General features: G+C 38.9%; 1 protein-coding gene across 1 annotated transcript in view; it reads left to right on the top strand.

The window, feature by feature from the left end:
- The window catches only part of LOC106529619 (cAMP-specific 3',5'-cyclic phosphodiesterase 4B), a gene marked incomplete in the record, with an annotated part of 171,782 nt that overhangs the window by 122,493 nt on the left and 33,508 nt on the right, over positions 1-15,781 (top strand). Inside the window, 1 exon segment of the mRNA XM_014025094.1 lies at positions 563-612. Within this exon segment, the coding sequence (XP_013880548.1) occupies positions 563-612 (50 nt within the window).

The following is a 15,781-nucleotide window of genomic DNA, read 5'->3' as shown; positions in this document are numbered from 1 at the left end:
GCTATTACTTATTACCATTATCAACTATTATTGAAATAGAATTAGAAAATTTACAAAACTAAAAAGCCTACAGTATTTTTAGTCTTTATTTTACAGTTACTATAAATGTTTATCAAATAAAGTTTAATGTTACAACTAATCGTGGATCCCTTTAACCACAAGCAGCTTTAAAGTGTTTAGTAAAAACATAAAAGCAGTAATGTGAGTATGAAGCATTAATAAAACATTAAGACATTTGATAAATGCACGATGAAATGACAAACAATGTTGATAAAATCATAAAAAATGTCAAATGATCTTACACCAAACACCAGGCCCTCCGTTTAGCTGCCTCTGGTCATTTATCACCAGCTGAGTCGGCCCCGCCCACATAGATGCTCAAATCATAAATAAAGACAAATATAAAGTTTGTGTTTTGTCCATATGTAGCAGCGTTTTACTGCATCACCTTTCTATCCTTTAGAAATCCTGTTTATGTATAAATGAATATAGGAAAAACCTTTTTAAAAAAATCACTTTGCAGTCTTTTGTTTTATTTACTTGTATTATTTGTGCGTTACAGGAGGTCTCCTGCAGCCCACCAGCCCTGCGTCACCAAAGTCTGTCTCTCAGGTGAGTCCTGACGCTCTGAAAACGTAAAAACTGACTCTTTGTTTATTTTGTTTTAGCGCAACAAAACTTTACATTTGTCACTTATTCTGTAAACATCTCTTCAGTAGACATGAATGCTAACAAACCATTGTCAGTGTTTGAGTTATTGATTGATTCTTGCTTTTTTTTTTTAAACACGTCATTATTTAAGGCTTGTGTTTTTTACATTTGAATGGAAAAAGTGTTTTTTATTTAAACAAATAGCAATAAAAGGGGAACTGAAAGTTTTCTACTGTTCCAAACAAGCTATATTATCTGTGTTTTGTGGCAGTAAAGTGACAGAAATAGATATCCGTTTTTTTAAATGCTTTTTTTTTCTTTTGCACCTTTACATTTCTGTTAATTGCACATGATGCGGTCCTTTACACTGGGCTTATTTGTGAGTGCAGCAGCTAGCAGTAGCATTTCTGGTGCAGCTTGGGGCACTTCCTGCAGGAATATGAAACATTTCTGCTGGAATTAGCGTGTAAAGCACGGGTCAAACTCAAGGCCCTTGGGCCAAATGTGGCCTGCGGGTGACTCCTGTCTGGCCCAGGATTTATTATGACCCCTGCACGTGAAGCGTAAGTGGGAGTCATATTGTTTTCATACTGGTTTTTTTTCAGTGATTTTTGGTCAACCGTAACAGTTTTTTAAATAGATTATATGTGGTAAGAGCTCTGATTGACTGAGGGACTGTGTTGACTTTTTGTATTTGAAGGGTCGACATGTCACAGGCACTTTAAGGTGTATAAAAAGTTTCTTTCATGACATTTTGAGGTTGGAGCTGTTTTAAGATGACTGATCGGAATTAAATATTATTTTTCCAAACTGAGGTTGTTAAAAGAGCTTTCTGATATGATAATAACCGTTCGTTAACTTCCAACAGAACCCCACTCCTAAAGATATGAATTATTCTCTTTAATCTAAAATAAATTCCGCTGATAAACAGAAGGTCACATGTTTAGAATGTACTGCCTTCAGGTAAATGATTCGTCAGGTGGAAGATTGGACTAAGACGTCGTATGAATGAATTACTGTTGCAACTGATGAAAGTGTTGTGAAACCATCACATATTTACTGTGACCTCATTCATTTGTTTGTGCAAGAGTTTAATTATCATCCACAGGACTTACGGAAATATAATTCTCTGCCTAAGTTTTCATGAGGACACAGCACTCTGCCAACACTACATGCTATTTTAAACCTTTAATAAAATATTTCAGTTAATTATACAATAATTGCCTAAATGCCACAGACATCCGGCCCAGCACTGGATGCCACTCCCAACACTTCCAGTTCACGGTCAACACAGTGTTAGCGAAAGATTTTTTCACCCGACAACGACTGTTAATGATCTCCACAGTACAGAATTAGCATATTACATGTACCAACATTAACACAGGAGACGTACAGGTCCAGCCAAGTCGAAAAAAAATGACTCCAAAGTGGATTAAAGACATAAAAACAAAGGAAAGACGTTTGTGTTTATGGTTCCAGATATTAGCCTTTTTCACTATTCTGTGGCTGCTTGTTGTGTGAATTTTTCACGTAGAGCTGTGACACTTATATTGTTGGAAAGAGCAGAGTCTGGGCTTTAAATCGATGGGCTACTTGTATGGTTTGGATCGTTTTCCTCGACGTTAGTGAACTGAAAACATAATGATTTTCAGGCAGAGGTTCTGCTGCTCTCGGTGCTCGTGGGGAGGGGGCTCGTCACTCAGCTCTACGTTGTAATATACACTCTAACAAGGTTTTACTTTTGCATAAAACTCATGACAAAGTTGCCTAAAAACATTTCATATAACACAAACACACACACCTACCTTTGTACCGGCTGCTGTGTTAGCTTCCTGCTAGCTGTCGTGTGGAGGTGGTCTTTCCTCTCTCGTCTTGGCAGTAAAAGGGGATAAATGTACATTTCCCTTTTGTAACCTCCGTCTTCTCATTTCTGATGCTGGCTCTTGAATATCCTCAGGTTAGAAAATGCTGATTACAAACGCAAGCGTGAGCTTTTAAAGATAAGTTTTCCCTGTAATGCTATGATCCTCTGCTGTCACCTCCTCATCAAGAGGAAATTGGAGAAAAACTAACAACTCGATTGTACCTGCTGCTTAGTGGACACAAAGGCACACAACACAACTCATGTTTTATACCAGTAGATCATAGATGCTTTAAATTTTGTGACTTTTTCACGGACTAGTGCTAGCAGCTAACGCTAAAAACATAGGCAGTAAGCAGGGAGTGGAAGGGAGGAGCGTGGCAAGAATTTTACAGGAAATATGTCATTAATGACCGTGGCATATAGGCTATTAGTTGATCACAACAGCAAAAAAGTTTAAAAACTTTCTTATTTAAACTGTGGGAAAACACCCAGGTGTGACCTGCGAAAGTATCAAATGGTGTTTGATTCAAATGAGTGTTATGTGACAGACAGGAAAGAGAGGAGAAGAGGGGGAGGGGGGGATATCACTTCCTGCTGGACTGGTTCTTCGAGCTCGATTGACGTCAGCATCGCCTGCGTTCAGCCGTTCTCAACTTCCCATCAACATAGACGGGCTTCGAGGAGTGTCCCTCAGCAGGAAAAAACACAAGACAACTGCAAAAGTCTCACTGATTTTCCTCACTCCCCCACACGTCCAGCAAACCTTGACCCGGTGCGAGTAGACGAACGAAACGGTCCCTCTAACGTCTCTACTGACGCACCGAGGAGATAGAAAAAGAAAAACAATCAAGATTACAGTTAAAACGCTGATGTTTGGAACTACGTTCAGTGTCACTGTCGTCCCGCTATCAGAGCACGCAGAGGACGCGCAGCACACCTGCAGCTAAATAATGATGTTTGTTGAGGTTTCGCTGAAGGAGGTATACACATCAGCCCACAGCTGAGCTGCTTCTCTCGTTTTCTGTCGGCTCTTTGACCGGAAAAGGAGAACAGATTTTTCCTGTTTTGCATCTCGTGTGTTTTTATTCTGGCAGCGTGTCCAGTAGTGGAAATGAAACCATCCCTGCATTTTTTCTGGCCACGGCTCAGTGAAGAGGAGTTGGATAACTATAAAAGGAGTTGAGCAATAAATTATGGAGAAACTAGAGAGTTGCAGCTGTTTTACTGGCATTTTGAAAATATTGATCTGCACAAGCTCAGAGCATGGGTTGGTGATAAGTCAAAATACTGCTCAATCTCTGTAAAATGGACTGAGTTAAAGCTAAAGCTATACGTGTGTTTTAAGGCAGTTAGCTCAGTTCTAAATGTACATCCAATTGTTTCTTCCTAAAAGTTTAATTAAAATCAATTTAGTGGCCAATGAGATATTTTGCTAATGAACTAAATTGACCTGGATTAAATAAGAGAGTAATTATAAACCCAGATCTTGTTCAACTTGTTCGTGCTCGGAACAGGTTGGAGTTCAGTTCCAGCTACTTTCATGCACATTTTTATTAGCATCTGTAAACCTGATTTTCAGACATTTTTGTTGTTTTTAAATATGGTGCAGTTGAAGGCCAAAATTAAGACTGAGCAGCTGAACCTGGTAACTGACAGGCCGGCGCTGGCAAATGAGAAGACTGTTCACATGTGTTAGCAGTGGAAAGGGACTAGCATGGTTAAGCTAGTGTTAGTATTGGCTAGTGACTAGCATGCCTAGGCTGCTCACCTATTTTTTATTAGTTGATATTTTACATTAACTTTTTTTGGATAAAGAAAACTTTCTCACCAAAAATGGTTGACATACAAAACCAATAAGCAATATGCACTGACGGAGGTTCCTTAGAGAGAAGTAACTGTTCAACATAACGTCAAGCATAAATATTAAACATAAAACATATTACTGTGAAGCAGACAGCTTTAGTTACCACTGAATTAGCAGCTGTGTTTGCCTTGTGTACTGATCGATGGCAGTGTTTTGTTTTTGTTTTTTTTCTCTTTAGCCAATTTATGAGAAAATCCAGAACTATGAACTTGGGGCTTTTTACAGTTTTTGACCGAGTATAAAATTACGCATCTCTAATTTATGATGTCATATACATTTCTCATAATTCAATATATCATAATTGCCTTTGATATCTATGATCATTAGCCTCTACAACGCTAACATTAGCTTATCCATGCTAGTTGCTAGCCTCTCCAATGCTAACACTAGCCAATCCATGCTAGTCGCTAGCCCCTCCGATGCTAACACCAGCCTATCCATGTAGTCGCTAGCCTCCCCAATGTTAAGACCAGTTTATCCATGCTAGTTGCTAGCCTCTCCAATGTTAAGACCAGTTTATCCATGCTAGTTGCTAGCCTCTCCACTGCTAACACTAGCCTATCCATGCTAGTCGCTAGCCTCTCTGATAATAACACCAGACTATCCATGCTAGTCGCTAGCCTCTCAAATGTTAAGACCAGTTTATCCATGCTAGTTGCTAGCCTCTCCAATGCTAACACCAGCTTATCCATGCTAGTCACTAGCCTCTCCAATGCTAACACCAGCTTATCCATGCTAGTAGCTAGCCTCTCTTATGTTAACACAAGCATATCCATGCTAGTCGCTAGCCTCTTCAATGCTAACACCAGCCTATCCATGCAAGTTGCTAGCCTCTCTGATAATAACACCAGACTATCCATGCTAGTCACTAGTCTCTCCAATGCTAATGCAAGCTTATCCATGCTAGTCACTAGTCTCTCCAATGCTAAGACCAAGTTATCCATGCTAGTCACTAGCCTCTTCATGCTAACACAAATGAATCTCCTCATTTGCCTGCACCAGCCTCTCAGTTATCGGTGTCAGCCTATCATTAATCAGATCAATAGCTGGTTTAGGAATAGATATAGCCTCCTGCTACAAGGATGTAGCATCTGCTGGTTGCGCAATAGTCTTAATTTTGGCCCTCATACCATGCCATAGTCATGAGACATTTATCAGACATGCAGGCAAAAATATGATTGCATTTGCCAACGCAGTAATAAAAAAAGTTAATTTAAATGAAGTGATCACAAAGAGCAGGATCATGATAACTGTAACGGGTGGCTGAATGTGCTCAGTAGCAAACACGTCAGCACAGACCTTTACTTTGTTAAGCATCTTACTGTAACGTGAGGGGATTACTGCAAGGTTCGTTCTTCACAAACCAAACTGGCCCCAACAAAGGCTTCACTCTTCCCTGACTCATTCATATTAAAGGCTCGACTCTTAATTATGCCTGATGAACTGCACTTCAGTTGGAAAAGCTTCCTAATGACGTCTGTAAGGCTTTAGTAATGAATTTGTAATGATAATCAGTTGAGTCAGCTGAACTGGTCACCACCAGGGTCTGTGGGGAAACTGAAACTGTTAAAGCTTCGCAGTGTTCACAGAGAAAGTGACATGACCTACCTAAATTAAAGTTTAAACACCAAGCAGCAGGAAACTTCTGGTTTAACAGCCCTGTGTCCTGCTTATTAATCCCAGTGAGAGGTTTTTCTTCAGTTTTTCCTAAAATATAGTTTAACTTTGTGGAACTCATGGATTCTGGCTGATTTTCTGCACTAAATTCTAGAGTTTGTCAAACATTTTGACATTCACTAAACTCGTTATCATTTGGTTGTTTAAAATACAGTTTTGATTTCACGTTGACAGTCAATGAGAGTTTGGATGTTTGGGGTCTGTATTCTACAAAGATTTACCAGAAAACCAAGTTTTACAACAGTGTGTATGGAGATAAATTTGAAAAAAGAAGGCAAAATGTTTGCAATTTGATGTATAAACTATAAGAAGTGTAAGGTTTGTGAGGATAAAAAGTTTGGTAAGCTTCATGTAGTTGCGTAAAAACTCAAAAAATAATAAATTACATGTTAGTTCAGTTTTTTGAGGACCAACTTTCTGTGACCCGTGTCACCACACGTTGTCACATAGAAACCTTTGTCTTTTGTTCAGTGCTGCTATCAAAATTCATGACACACTATTAAAGCCATGTTTTTTTTCTCTGAATGAGTTTTTCCAAAGCTGCGAAAGACTAGCAAATAAAAATCATGACAGAACCAGAAGAGGATTGAAATGGTTATAAAAATGCCTCAATGCTGATGCACGTATAAGATACAGTTAGGTAGAGCCTCAGATAAACAACAGTAAAATCTTATCTAAGTTATGGATGAGGAGGTGTGGAAAAACTACATTTACAACATGATATATTGTAGGAGTAGGGTTCAGCTGATGTACTTCACTAACATTCACTAATAATACGAGTTCCTCTAAAAGAGAGGGAATGTTATTTTTCATGTTGAAATTAAACATTTAGATTTGTGTTAACACAATGTTCATCCATCCGTTCTTCCATTTTCTACCTCTTTCTCGTTTAACAAATTTAAATCTCCTATAAAAAACAAAATTAAATGAAGGGGCAGATAAAATGAGATTTTTTTTCTTCACTCTGCACCCTTTTCATTCATCGCACAATTGGCTTTTTTATTATTTTCTTTTTGATTTTGCTGTATATAGATTGTTTTGTTTTATAAATGAAATAAACTGAATAAATAATAAAACTGTGAGTGAGAGAGTGAATGGTTGTTTGTCTCTATGTGTCCCTGTGATGGACTTGCGACCTGTCCAGGGTGTACCCCACCCCTCGCACTGTGACTGCTGGATATGGGCACAAGTGACTAGCGCTAATTCTCAGATTTACATCCCTCAGATGGTATATTAAGTTTGTGGCAGAGCAATGAGGAAAAGAGCTGCAAATCTGATGTAACAATATTTAAAGACAAACTGGGCCATTTTATTAATTTAATTAAAATATAATTTTATTAATTTATTTATTTAAAAAAAGGCGGCACGGTGGCTCAGTTGGTAGAGCTGATGCCTCTCAGCAAGAAGGTCACCGGTTCAAATCCCGGTCCGGGGACCTTTCTGGGTAGAGTTTGCATGTTCTCTCCGTGCATGCGTGGGTTCTCCCCGGGTACTCCGGCTTCCTCCCACAGACCAAAACCATGACTGTTAGATTAACTGATAACTCTAAATTGTCCCTAGGTGTGAGTGAGAGAGTGAATGGTTGTTTGTCTCGTTTGTCTCTATGTGTGTCCCTGTGATGGACTTCCGACCTGTCCAGGGTGTACCCCGCCCCTCGCACTGTGACTGCTGGATATGGGGCACCAGTGACCCACGCAACCCTGAAAAGGAAGAAGCGTGTACAGAAAATGGATGGATGGATGGATATTTATTTAAAAGGAAAATGCACAATAATTAATATTCTATGAATAAAAATGCGCCAGAATTAGCACAACAGCTAAGTTTCAGCTGTTGTCCTGAGCAGATAAAAAATAAAGATAGTTTATAGAACATATGCACAAAACAAATACAATTGATTAAAACAATCACAAATACATCACAAACTGCAAAGTACAGTTAAATTAGACCTGTTTTATAAATGAATACATGACCAAACTTTAAGTTTCTTTTAAAAAATAAACTAGCTATCACAGTCAGTAGCTGTGTTTCCATTGCAAATGTGCGCAAAACTTTGTCGATATTCTATTAATGTTGAAAAAAACACAGTTTCGCAATTGCGGTGTTTCCATTAAGTAAGAAATGCTATTAAAGTCACGTGTGAATAGGTTTTTCTCGCGATGCCATTACAAACATGGCGGCAATGAATGTAACCACATACTTATTACTACCCCGACACTAGTGCTCATCATCAGAGGAGACGTCGGCGTCTTATCGAGGCTTTCCAGCGACAAGCCCCTTATACTTGGGAGCGGCTACGTATGCAGCGTTTTTGGGAAATTGTAGTCAGTGAGTTTACTACTTTCTTTTACTACTTTTGGGATTTTACTACTACTTCTACTTCCTGTTGTCTTCTTCTTCATCGTCTTTTTCGCCAGTAGAAACAGCCGGCTCTTGATCACGTGACTCCCGTGATGCGAAAAAAAGTGTTTCCATTGCAGTTTTGTTAAATACACCAATTACGATACTGCTGAAAAACAACCTTATCCTAGCACATAAACATTTTGTCGAAAAACGTATGTTTTTTTAAATTACCGTATTTTTCGGACTATAAGCCGCACTGGACTATAAGCCGCACCCCCCATCAGTAAAAACAAAAACAAAACAGTACACCCAAAATTGTGGTCAAAAAAGTGAATTCAACATCACATTTATTTTTAAGAAAAAGGTTGTCAAGTTCACCAGTACAAAATAATAGTAATAATAATAAAAAAAAACTCTCGGAAAAAAAAGGCAAGAGGTCTGGAATTAAAACATAAAACGCAAACCTTTAGAAATTACCGGTAAAGTTCGGAGGAATACGGTTCATTTAACTGACCTTATTTTGGTAGTTTTCTTTAACCGTTTCTGGTCCAACAAAAAGTCTCATTCATCGTCCTCCGGCGCACTGAAACCGTCGATCGTCTTCAGTTTCGGAGTTAAACAAGCTGAGAAAAGCTGCGTCACACAGCGGTATCTGTTGTTGTGTAAAGCTGTGGTGGGAAAGCCCTCCCGTTCCAGCATACATCACTGCATGGGATTCCTTCCCCGGGGAGTGCAATGAGCAAAAAAAAAGTCTGCGGCTCTTCACTCGACGTTTATCCACAAACTGGTCCTGGATTAAGCTCCAAAGTTTTTATCAGTCAGATTCCACCGTGAAAAATGTCTGTTTTATCCCCTTTTATGAGTTTTTGGCCATTGACTATCTTTAAATCGCTGCTTCCTGGTACAACAGTCGGCTCTGGAAGGATCGCTTTTTTCTTTTATTTCCTTTCTTTTATTTTGAAGCGAGTGTTTGAAGCAAATGGAGCATAAGAGCCCCCTGGTGGCTGAAGAAAAAAATCCACGTATAAGCCGCACCGGTCTGTAAGCCGCATGGTTCAAAGTTCAGGAAAAAAGTCCTGGCTTATAGTCCGAAAAATACGGTAACGTGTTTCCATTAAGCAGATTTATTTTCGAAATTCTAATTTGCGCATTTTCATGGTCAATGGAAACGCAGCTAGTGAGATGTTCTGGTAGTTCATTCCATAAATGTGTTCCTCTAAGTGATGACCAGTGTGTATTTAGCCACGCCGAACGTTTCAGAACATCCCTAAATGTCAAAGCATGGTGGTGTAGGTGTCATGATTTGAGCTCAGTGGAGTCCGCATCTATAAATTTCTCTGTAGATCAAGTGTTTATAAATAGATTGAGATAGCAGGCGTATCTAGATAAAGATCATTAGAGCAACTGTGGCAAATGTCATGATCACAGCAGAGTCATAGAACAGAACAATGATCCTCAAATCACCAGCAAATCTGTAAGAACATAAAAAGAAGCTTTTGTACTGAAACAAAGAGTCAACGTCTGTGATGTGAAAAGAACTGACGCAGCCTTCTACACGAGATAAAAACTTTTCCAAAGCTATGTGAGACTGATAAGGTTTTACAGAAAACTATTTCCTCATTTTGCAGCCAAAAGTGGTTCTACAAGCTACTGAATCTGTAAATCGTGTCGGGTTTTCAAGTACTGCTTCAGTATTCAGTATCATCACATCATTAAATGCTGTAAGTGTACCCAGCTAATATAACTAATACTCCAGATCTGATGTATATTAGGTTTATTTTAGGCTTGACAGAGAAGAATAAAAAGTGTTTGAGGTTTTCTGTCAGACGTTTTTAATCAGTGTACAGTTCATTTGTATGTATGTTTCACTGAAATACTTTTAGAAGCTTTAAACTTATCACTACCCAAAAACCCCAAACACCTCATAAACCTTTCATTATGTCATGAATCAAATGCTTACTGAGCCTCTAATAAAAAACCCGACACATTTTAAACAATGAAGACTGAATTGAAAGCAGCTGACAGGTATATTCAGACGAACAGATTGTTTTCTCTGACAGTAAATCAGATGTGGTGCGTATAAAGTGTCCAGGGCGTGGGCCCGTACACAATGAGCGTTACTCATCACCTTTTCAGATTTTTTTTGTAAACAAGTCTAAAGGAAAGTAACGAATGACAGCTGAAACTGGGATTTCCAAACTATTGAACTAGAAGAGAGTGTGTCATTTACTGGCAGCGTGCACAATCAGGGCAAATGTCAACAGATAATCATCAAAAATTAACCAAAAGTTTCTGAGCTTAACAATCTGATAAAATATAAGGTTTTCAAACCTTTAAAACGTCATCATTACCAGAATCCTACCAGGCAAAGACTCTGGACTGGAAACAGAGATTTAAAATCAAAACAAAAAAAATGGTAACAGGAATTAAAATCCTGTATCTCACTGTCAACAAGCTGCTTTCAAATAGCCCCAAAACGAGAGTTCTCAATTAGCTCTCCTGTTTCAGGGCTTCGCTCTTGTTCTGCAATAATTTTGAACCTGTTGAAAAGATTTGGAAAACAGTTTCTCTCAGAAACATCCCAAAGTTGTTGCAGACATCAGGAACCATCAGGAATCCTCCTCAGTTAGTTTCTATCAGACAGAAAATGAGAACTTTATTCTGCTTTGACAGCAAATGAAACCAGACTATGACTTTTTGTAGACGGGAAGAAATAATTCGATTGTGATCAAACATGATTTAATCACTTTGTGACATCATCCACAGGAATTTATGTGAATTTATTTGCAGTCCTATATAGATGCAAATAATAAATCATTGAGTCCAGGGTTAGATTTGTGCTCTTTTTCCTCAAGTAGTGTCTCTAAAATAGTCAGCAACTGTTGCAGTCTAGTGACATACTGGCTAAAAGTCAATAAAAACAAAATAATGACTGAGCCAGATGACAGAGTTCAGATTCAGGAGAGTTTTGGTAGAACCAGGCGTTCTGTGGCAGCAGTAAAGACGACCAGATAACAAACCTTTATCAGGCTCAAAACGTTTAGGCTGAGTCCAGTGTTCATGAGTGAAAAGAGACTGAGGCAAAAAGCATCAATCTACATTCTGTAATGTGTTTAAATAATTTCTAGTATGAGTGCAACGATTGCAGTTTTCTGGTCACTTACCAATCTATAACAAGTCTGACCTGCCCATTCTGATTTTGTCCGAAACCAGTTTTTAAAACAGTTGACGATGTTGGGTGTTATAATGTACACTTCAATGTTCTAATCTTGTTTTATTGAAAAATATTGAACAAAACCCTTGAAACAATCCAAACTTGTTTTAACTGGACATTAGGCAGAGCTCACAGCAGAGCAGAAGGGGACAGTGGTTGATTTTCAGAGCTTTGTGGAGGTAGAGAAGCCGATCTTTTCCACCAATCTTTTCTAAGGATCAACCAATCTCAGATCTCACAAAATTAAGGAAACCGATGCTGATAAATCAGCCTGATGATTTATTGGTACAAACCTAATTTCTCGGTAAACTTAAAAAGGAAATTTATTTTGAATTTTTTTAAGCTGTATTTATAAAAAAAACTTGAAAAAACTTATGAGAAGGTAGAAAATGGTTTGACAAAATCAGGCGGCAGTTAAGTAAATTTGTTTTATTTATATTAATTTATTTTGTGAATTTCTACAATCAGCTGACTGACTGGTGACAGATGATGATTGTGTATAAAAACAACACTCACCAAAGACTTGGGCCAAATCCCATTTTCTATGGTTACAGCGTTACCCTTCCTTTGGCGATAATCCATAGTCACGAAAACTTGTGGTTAAAATATTTTACTGTAACTCAAGATACCTTTTCATGAAGCAGACACGCAAACCGTGCAACAATAATATGTTAATTTATGTAAAACTAGATGTCAGGTTAGGCTGCGAGTTGGTGAAGCTGTATGTGAGGTTACTAGATCAAATCCTAACCGGAAGCCTTTCTGGGTAGAGTTTGCATGTTCTCTCCGTGCAGGCTCTGGTTTTTCCAGGTGCTCTAGTTTCCTCCTGCAGACTAGAAACATGTGATAGGCTAATTGGAGACTCTAAATTGTCCCTTGGTGTGAAGGGTTGTTTGTGTCGTTTATTTTTTTTTTTTCCATTGTAAGTCCTGGCCTGACCCGACCCGACCCGGCCTGGCCTGGCTTGGTCTTATTCTACCCCGGCCCTGGTTGCGTTTGCTTTGAGCAGGGCGCCGTCTTGATGTGGGCGGGTATCATCATATAAGAAATGTGCAACCCTTTGTGTGAAACCTTTGTGTGATGTAATTTTATCTGCAACACAACAATGGGCCACATTGAGCTGGTCGTAATTCTTTTTGTCCTGTATAATTTAAGCTGAAACAGGGCGAGTCCAGTTCTGTAGTCTGGTTTTTGGAAGTGGATATAATGTGACCTTCACTCCCTACTCTTGAGTCACGACCATGACTTCCATGCACTTGCATTCACACAGTGCATGGTATTTCATTTTGAATGCAATGAAGCCATTTTTATTAAGAAGACCAATAAAAACAAGGTTTCTTTGCATTAAAACAGTGAAAAGCACAAAAATTTGTCCTTAAAGCATCTAATAAATTTAGATTGAGATTAAAAATGGATAACTGAAACAAAGTTGCCAAATCTATTTTAATCTTTTTTCTTACACAACTAATCAGTAGAGATCAGTAACAAAGGTAAGTCAACATTTACAAATTACTTACTGCACAGGGAATTCCAAGTGAATAGACTACGAATCTTTCCAAAAATGTTTGTACTCTGTTGCTTTTTCTTCACAATCCCTTCTTGTTGTATCTGCGGCTGAGTGATGGCTTCAGGCTGTTCACTCTGAGCCATTTCAGAGACCTCATTTTGATTATTTGTTTTTTTTTCATGAAGCTCAAACTAGTGGTCTGTTTGCACTTCATCTTTTCACTACATCCCAAAGTCTGCTCTGCGGAGTAGTTACAAACACTGCGTGAGGGTGTGTAGCGCATTTAAACTCATTTTATACTTGATGGAGATGATGTATTAAACTAAGCTGGAGAGTGATCTGTGATCCAGTCAACCCTGTTCATTAGTGTTTCACCTTATCTGCACTGGTTATGTAGAACACTTCCTCGCTACCTGCTTTTTTTATATGTGCTGATGTAAGCTACGACTTGGTTAGTTTCTCTGCTTATTTTAAGTGGTCACACACAAATCCAAGAGATGTGAATGTGATTATACAGCTTATACCTATGTATCACGTAGACTACCAATGAGCGAAACTATGTCAAATCCTGGCCTGTATTACAGGACCAGGTCGCTGGGTTCCAGAAATCAAGCTGGAAGTGGGCCTTAATGGCAAATACAAACACACAGAACCTGGGTTTTGAACCCAGGCCAGGCCAGGCCTTAAAAGGCAAAAAGTCCCTGTGACGGACTTGTGATCTGTCCTGGGTCGACCCCATCCCTTGCACTGTAACTGCTGGATGAGGGGACCAGCGACGCCCGTGACCCAGAAACAAAGAAACAGATAAAGACGATTGATGGACGTATCAAGATTTCACCAGGCATGATGTGTTTTTATTCTTAGAAAAATGAAGAACAACTAGACACTGCATAGTGGTAACATAATGACCCACGCACACAGAAACGCACTGGAACTCAGAAGTCTTTATTCCTAATAAATGTCATGCTACTAGGTGCATCCCAAAATTGTAGTGGCTTGGGAGGGGGGTCTTTTTTTGATGAGGGGGTGGGGCATTGGTTGACCTGATGGATAGCCCCTCATCAGGGCTAAAAAACCAAAGAACATTTGAAGCTCCTATGTTCAATAGTTTTTGAGCAATAACCATTTTTGTATGTCCAGATACCTCTTTTTCAGATATATTGGTGGTCGGTGGGGGTCACTGATTGGTGGGCCTGATGGATAGCGCTTCATCAGAGCTAAACAACAACAGAAATCTGAAGCTCCTATGTTCAATAGTTTTTGAGCAATAACCATTTTTGTATGTCCAGATACCCCTTTTTCAAATATATTGGTGGGGGTCACTGATTGGTGGGCCTGATGGATAGCGCTTCATCAGAGCTAAACAACAACAGAAATCTGAAGCTCCTATGTTCAATAGTTTTTGAGCAATAACCATTTTTGTATGTCCAGATACCCCTTTTTCAAATATATTGGTGGGGGTCACTGATTGGTGGGCCTGATGGATAGCGCTTCATCAGAGCTAAACAACAACAGAAATCTGAAGCTCCTATGTTGAACAGTTTCTGAGTTATAAGCATTTCACATGTCCAGACACCCCCTCTTTGAAAGGAGCCCCCTCCTCAAATATGGGGTCTATTGTAAAACCATTGTCTGGTGTGGTGTAGGTGGGACTCATCTACAGTCCTGCCAAATTTTATGTTGATCGGTTCAGCCGTTTTTGAGCTACGGTTGACCAAAAATCACTGAAAAAATAAATAAATAAACAGTACGAAAACAATGGGGGCCATAATAACAATACATCATAATACACACAGAAAATCATTAAATTGTTGGTGTTTTAACAACTATTTAGACACACCAACCAGTCAGTAAAAAGAAATGAGTCATTTTGTTGTCATTGGTATCTATTAAACTACACATAGTTGATGCTTTTTTTGTGTTATTTTATGCTTTTTAAAAAAATCAGCAGGGATACTAAATGTAATACATCAAAATACTTCAAAGTACGCAATTGGTACTGCAGTTTTTGTGTTGAGCACTTTGAATGAATGATCCAATTCAATCAGGACTCGGTCCACATGCAGGCAGGTCTGGGTGTAAGAAGCTGAACCAGAGCGATGATGTTATCAGGCCGGCAGTCTAAACAGTGAGTGAAGGTCAGCACACTCACCGAATGCTTCGTAGACACATTAGACAGAATTACCAGAACTTGGTGGAGTTTGGGAGGAGTTACAATGTGGGTCTGTGTGAACCTGGGTGTTTGTATTGTTCAGTTGACCAGCAGCCACACAGATATTAACACATTCTCAATGCAGAACTGAAAAAGAAAATAGAACTTTGAACATTTATATAACTTTTGTATTATGAAACTCTTTAGGAAGTATGAGGAAATAGTGTGTAAAAGTCAGGAAACCACTGCTGACAGCTCAAATGACAAACAGTACAAGCCTTCGGGCAGGAACATTGAGAACTGTCAATCAGTAAAGTCACGTGGATTTAGAATAATCGTAAAAACATCACTTTACTCAGTTCAGTGCTGCATCCTAAGATGAAACCTCCAGATGAAACCATCAGGGGCTTCATGTAGAAACAGTGGGCCTCATGCAAGAACCGTTCGTACGCACAGATTTGTTCTTAAGTTGTGCGTACGAGTGATTTAGGAGAATTTGTGGCATTCACCAA

This window comes from Austrofundulus limnaeus, unplaced genomic scaffold, assembly GCF_001266775.1.
Source record: "Austrofundulus limnaeus strain Quisiro unplaced genomic scaffold, Austrofundulus_limnaeus-1.0 Scaffold455, whole genome shotgun sequence".
NCBI classification, from domain to species: Eukaryota; Metazoa; Chordata; class Actinopteri; order Cyprinodontiformes; family Rivulidae; genus Austrofundulus; species Austrofundulus limnaeus.
This window is presented reverse-complemented; position numbering and strand designations above follow the sequence as displayed.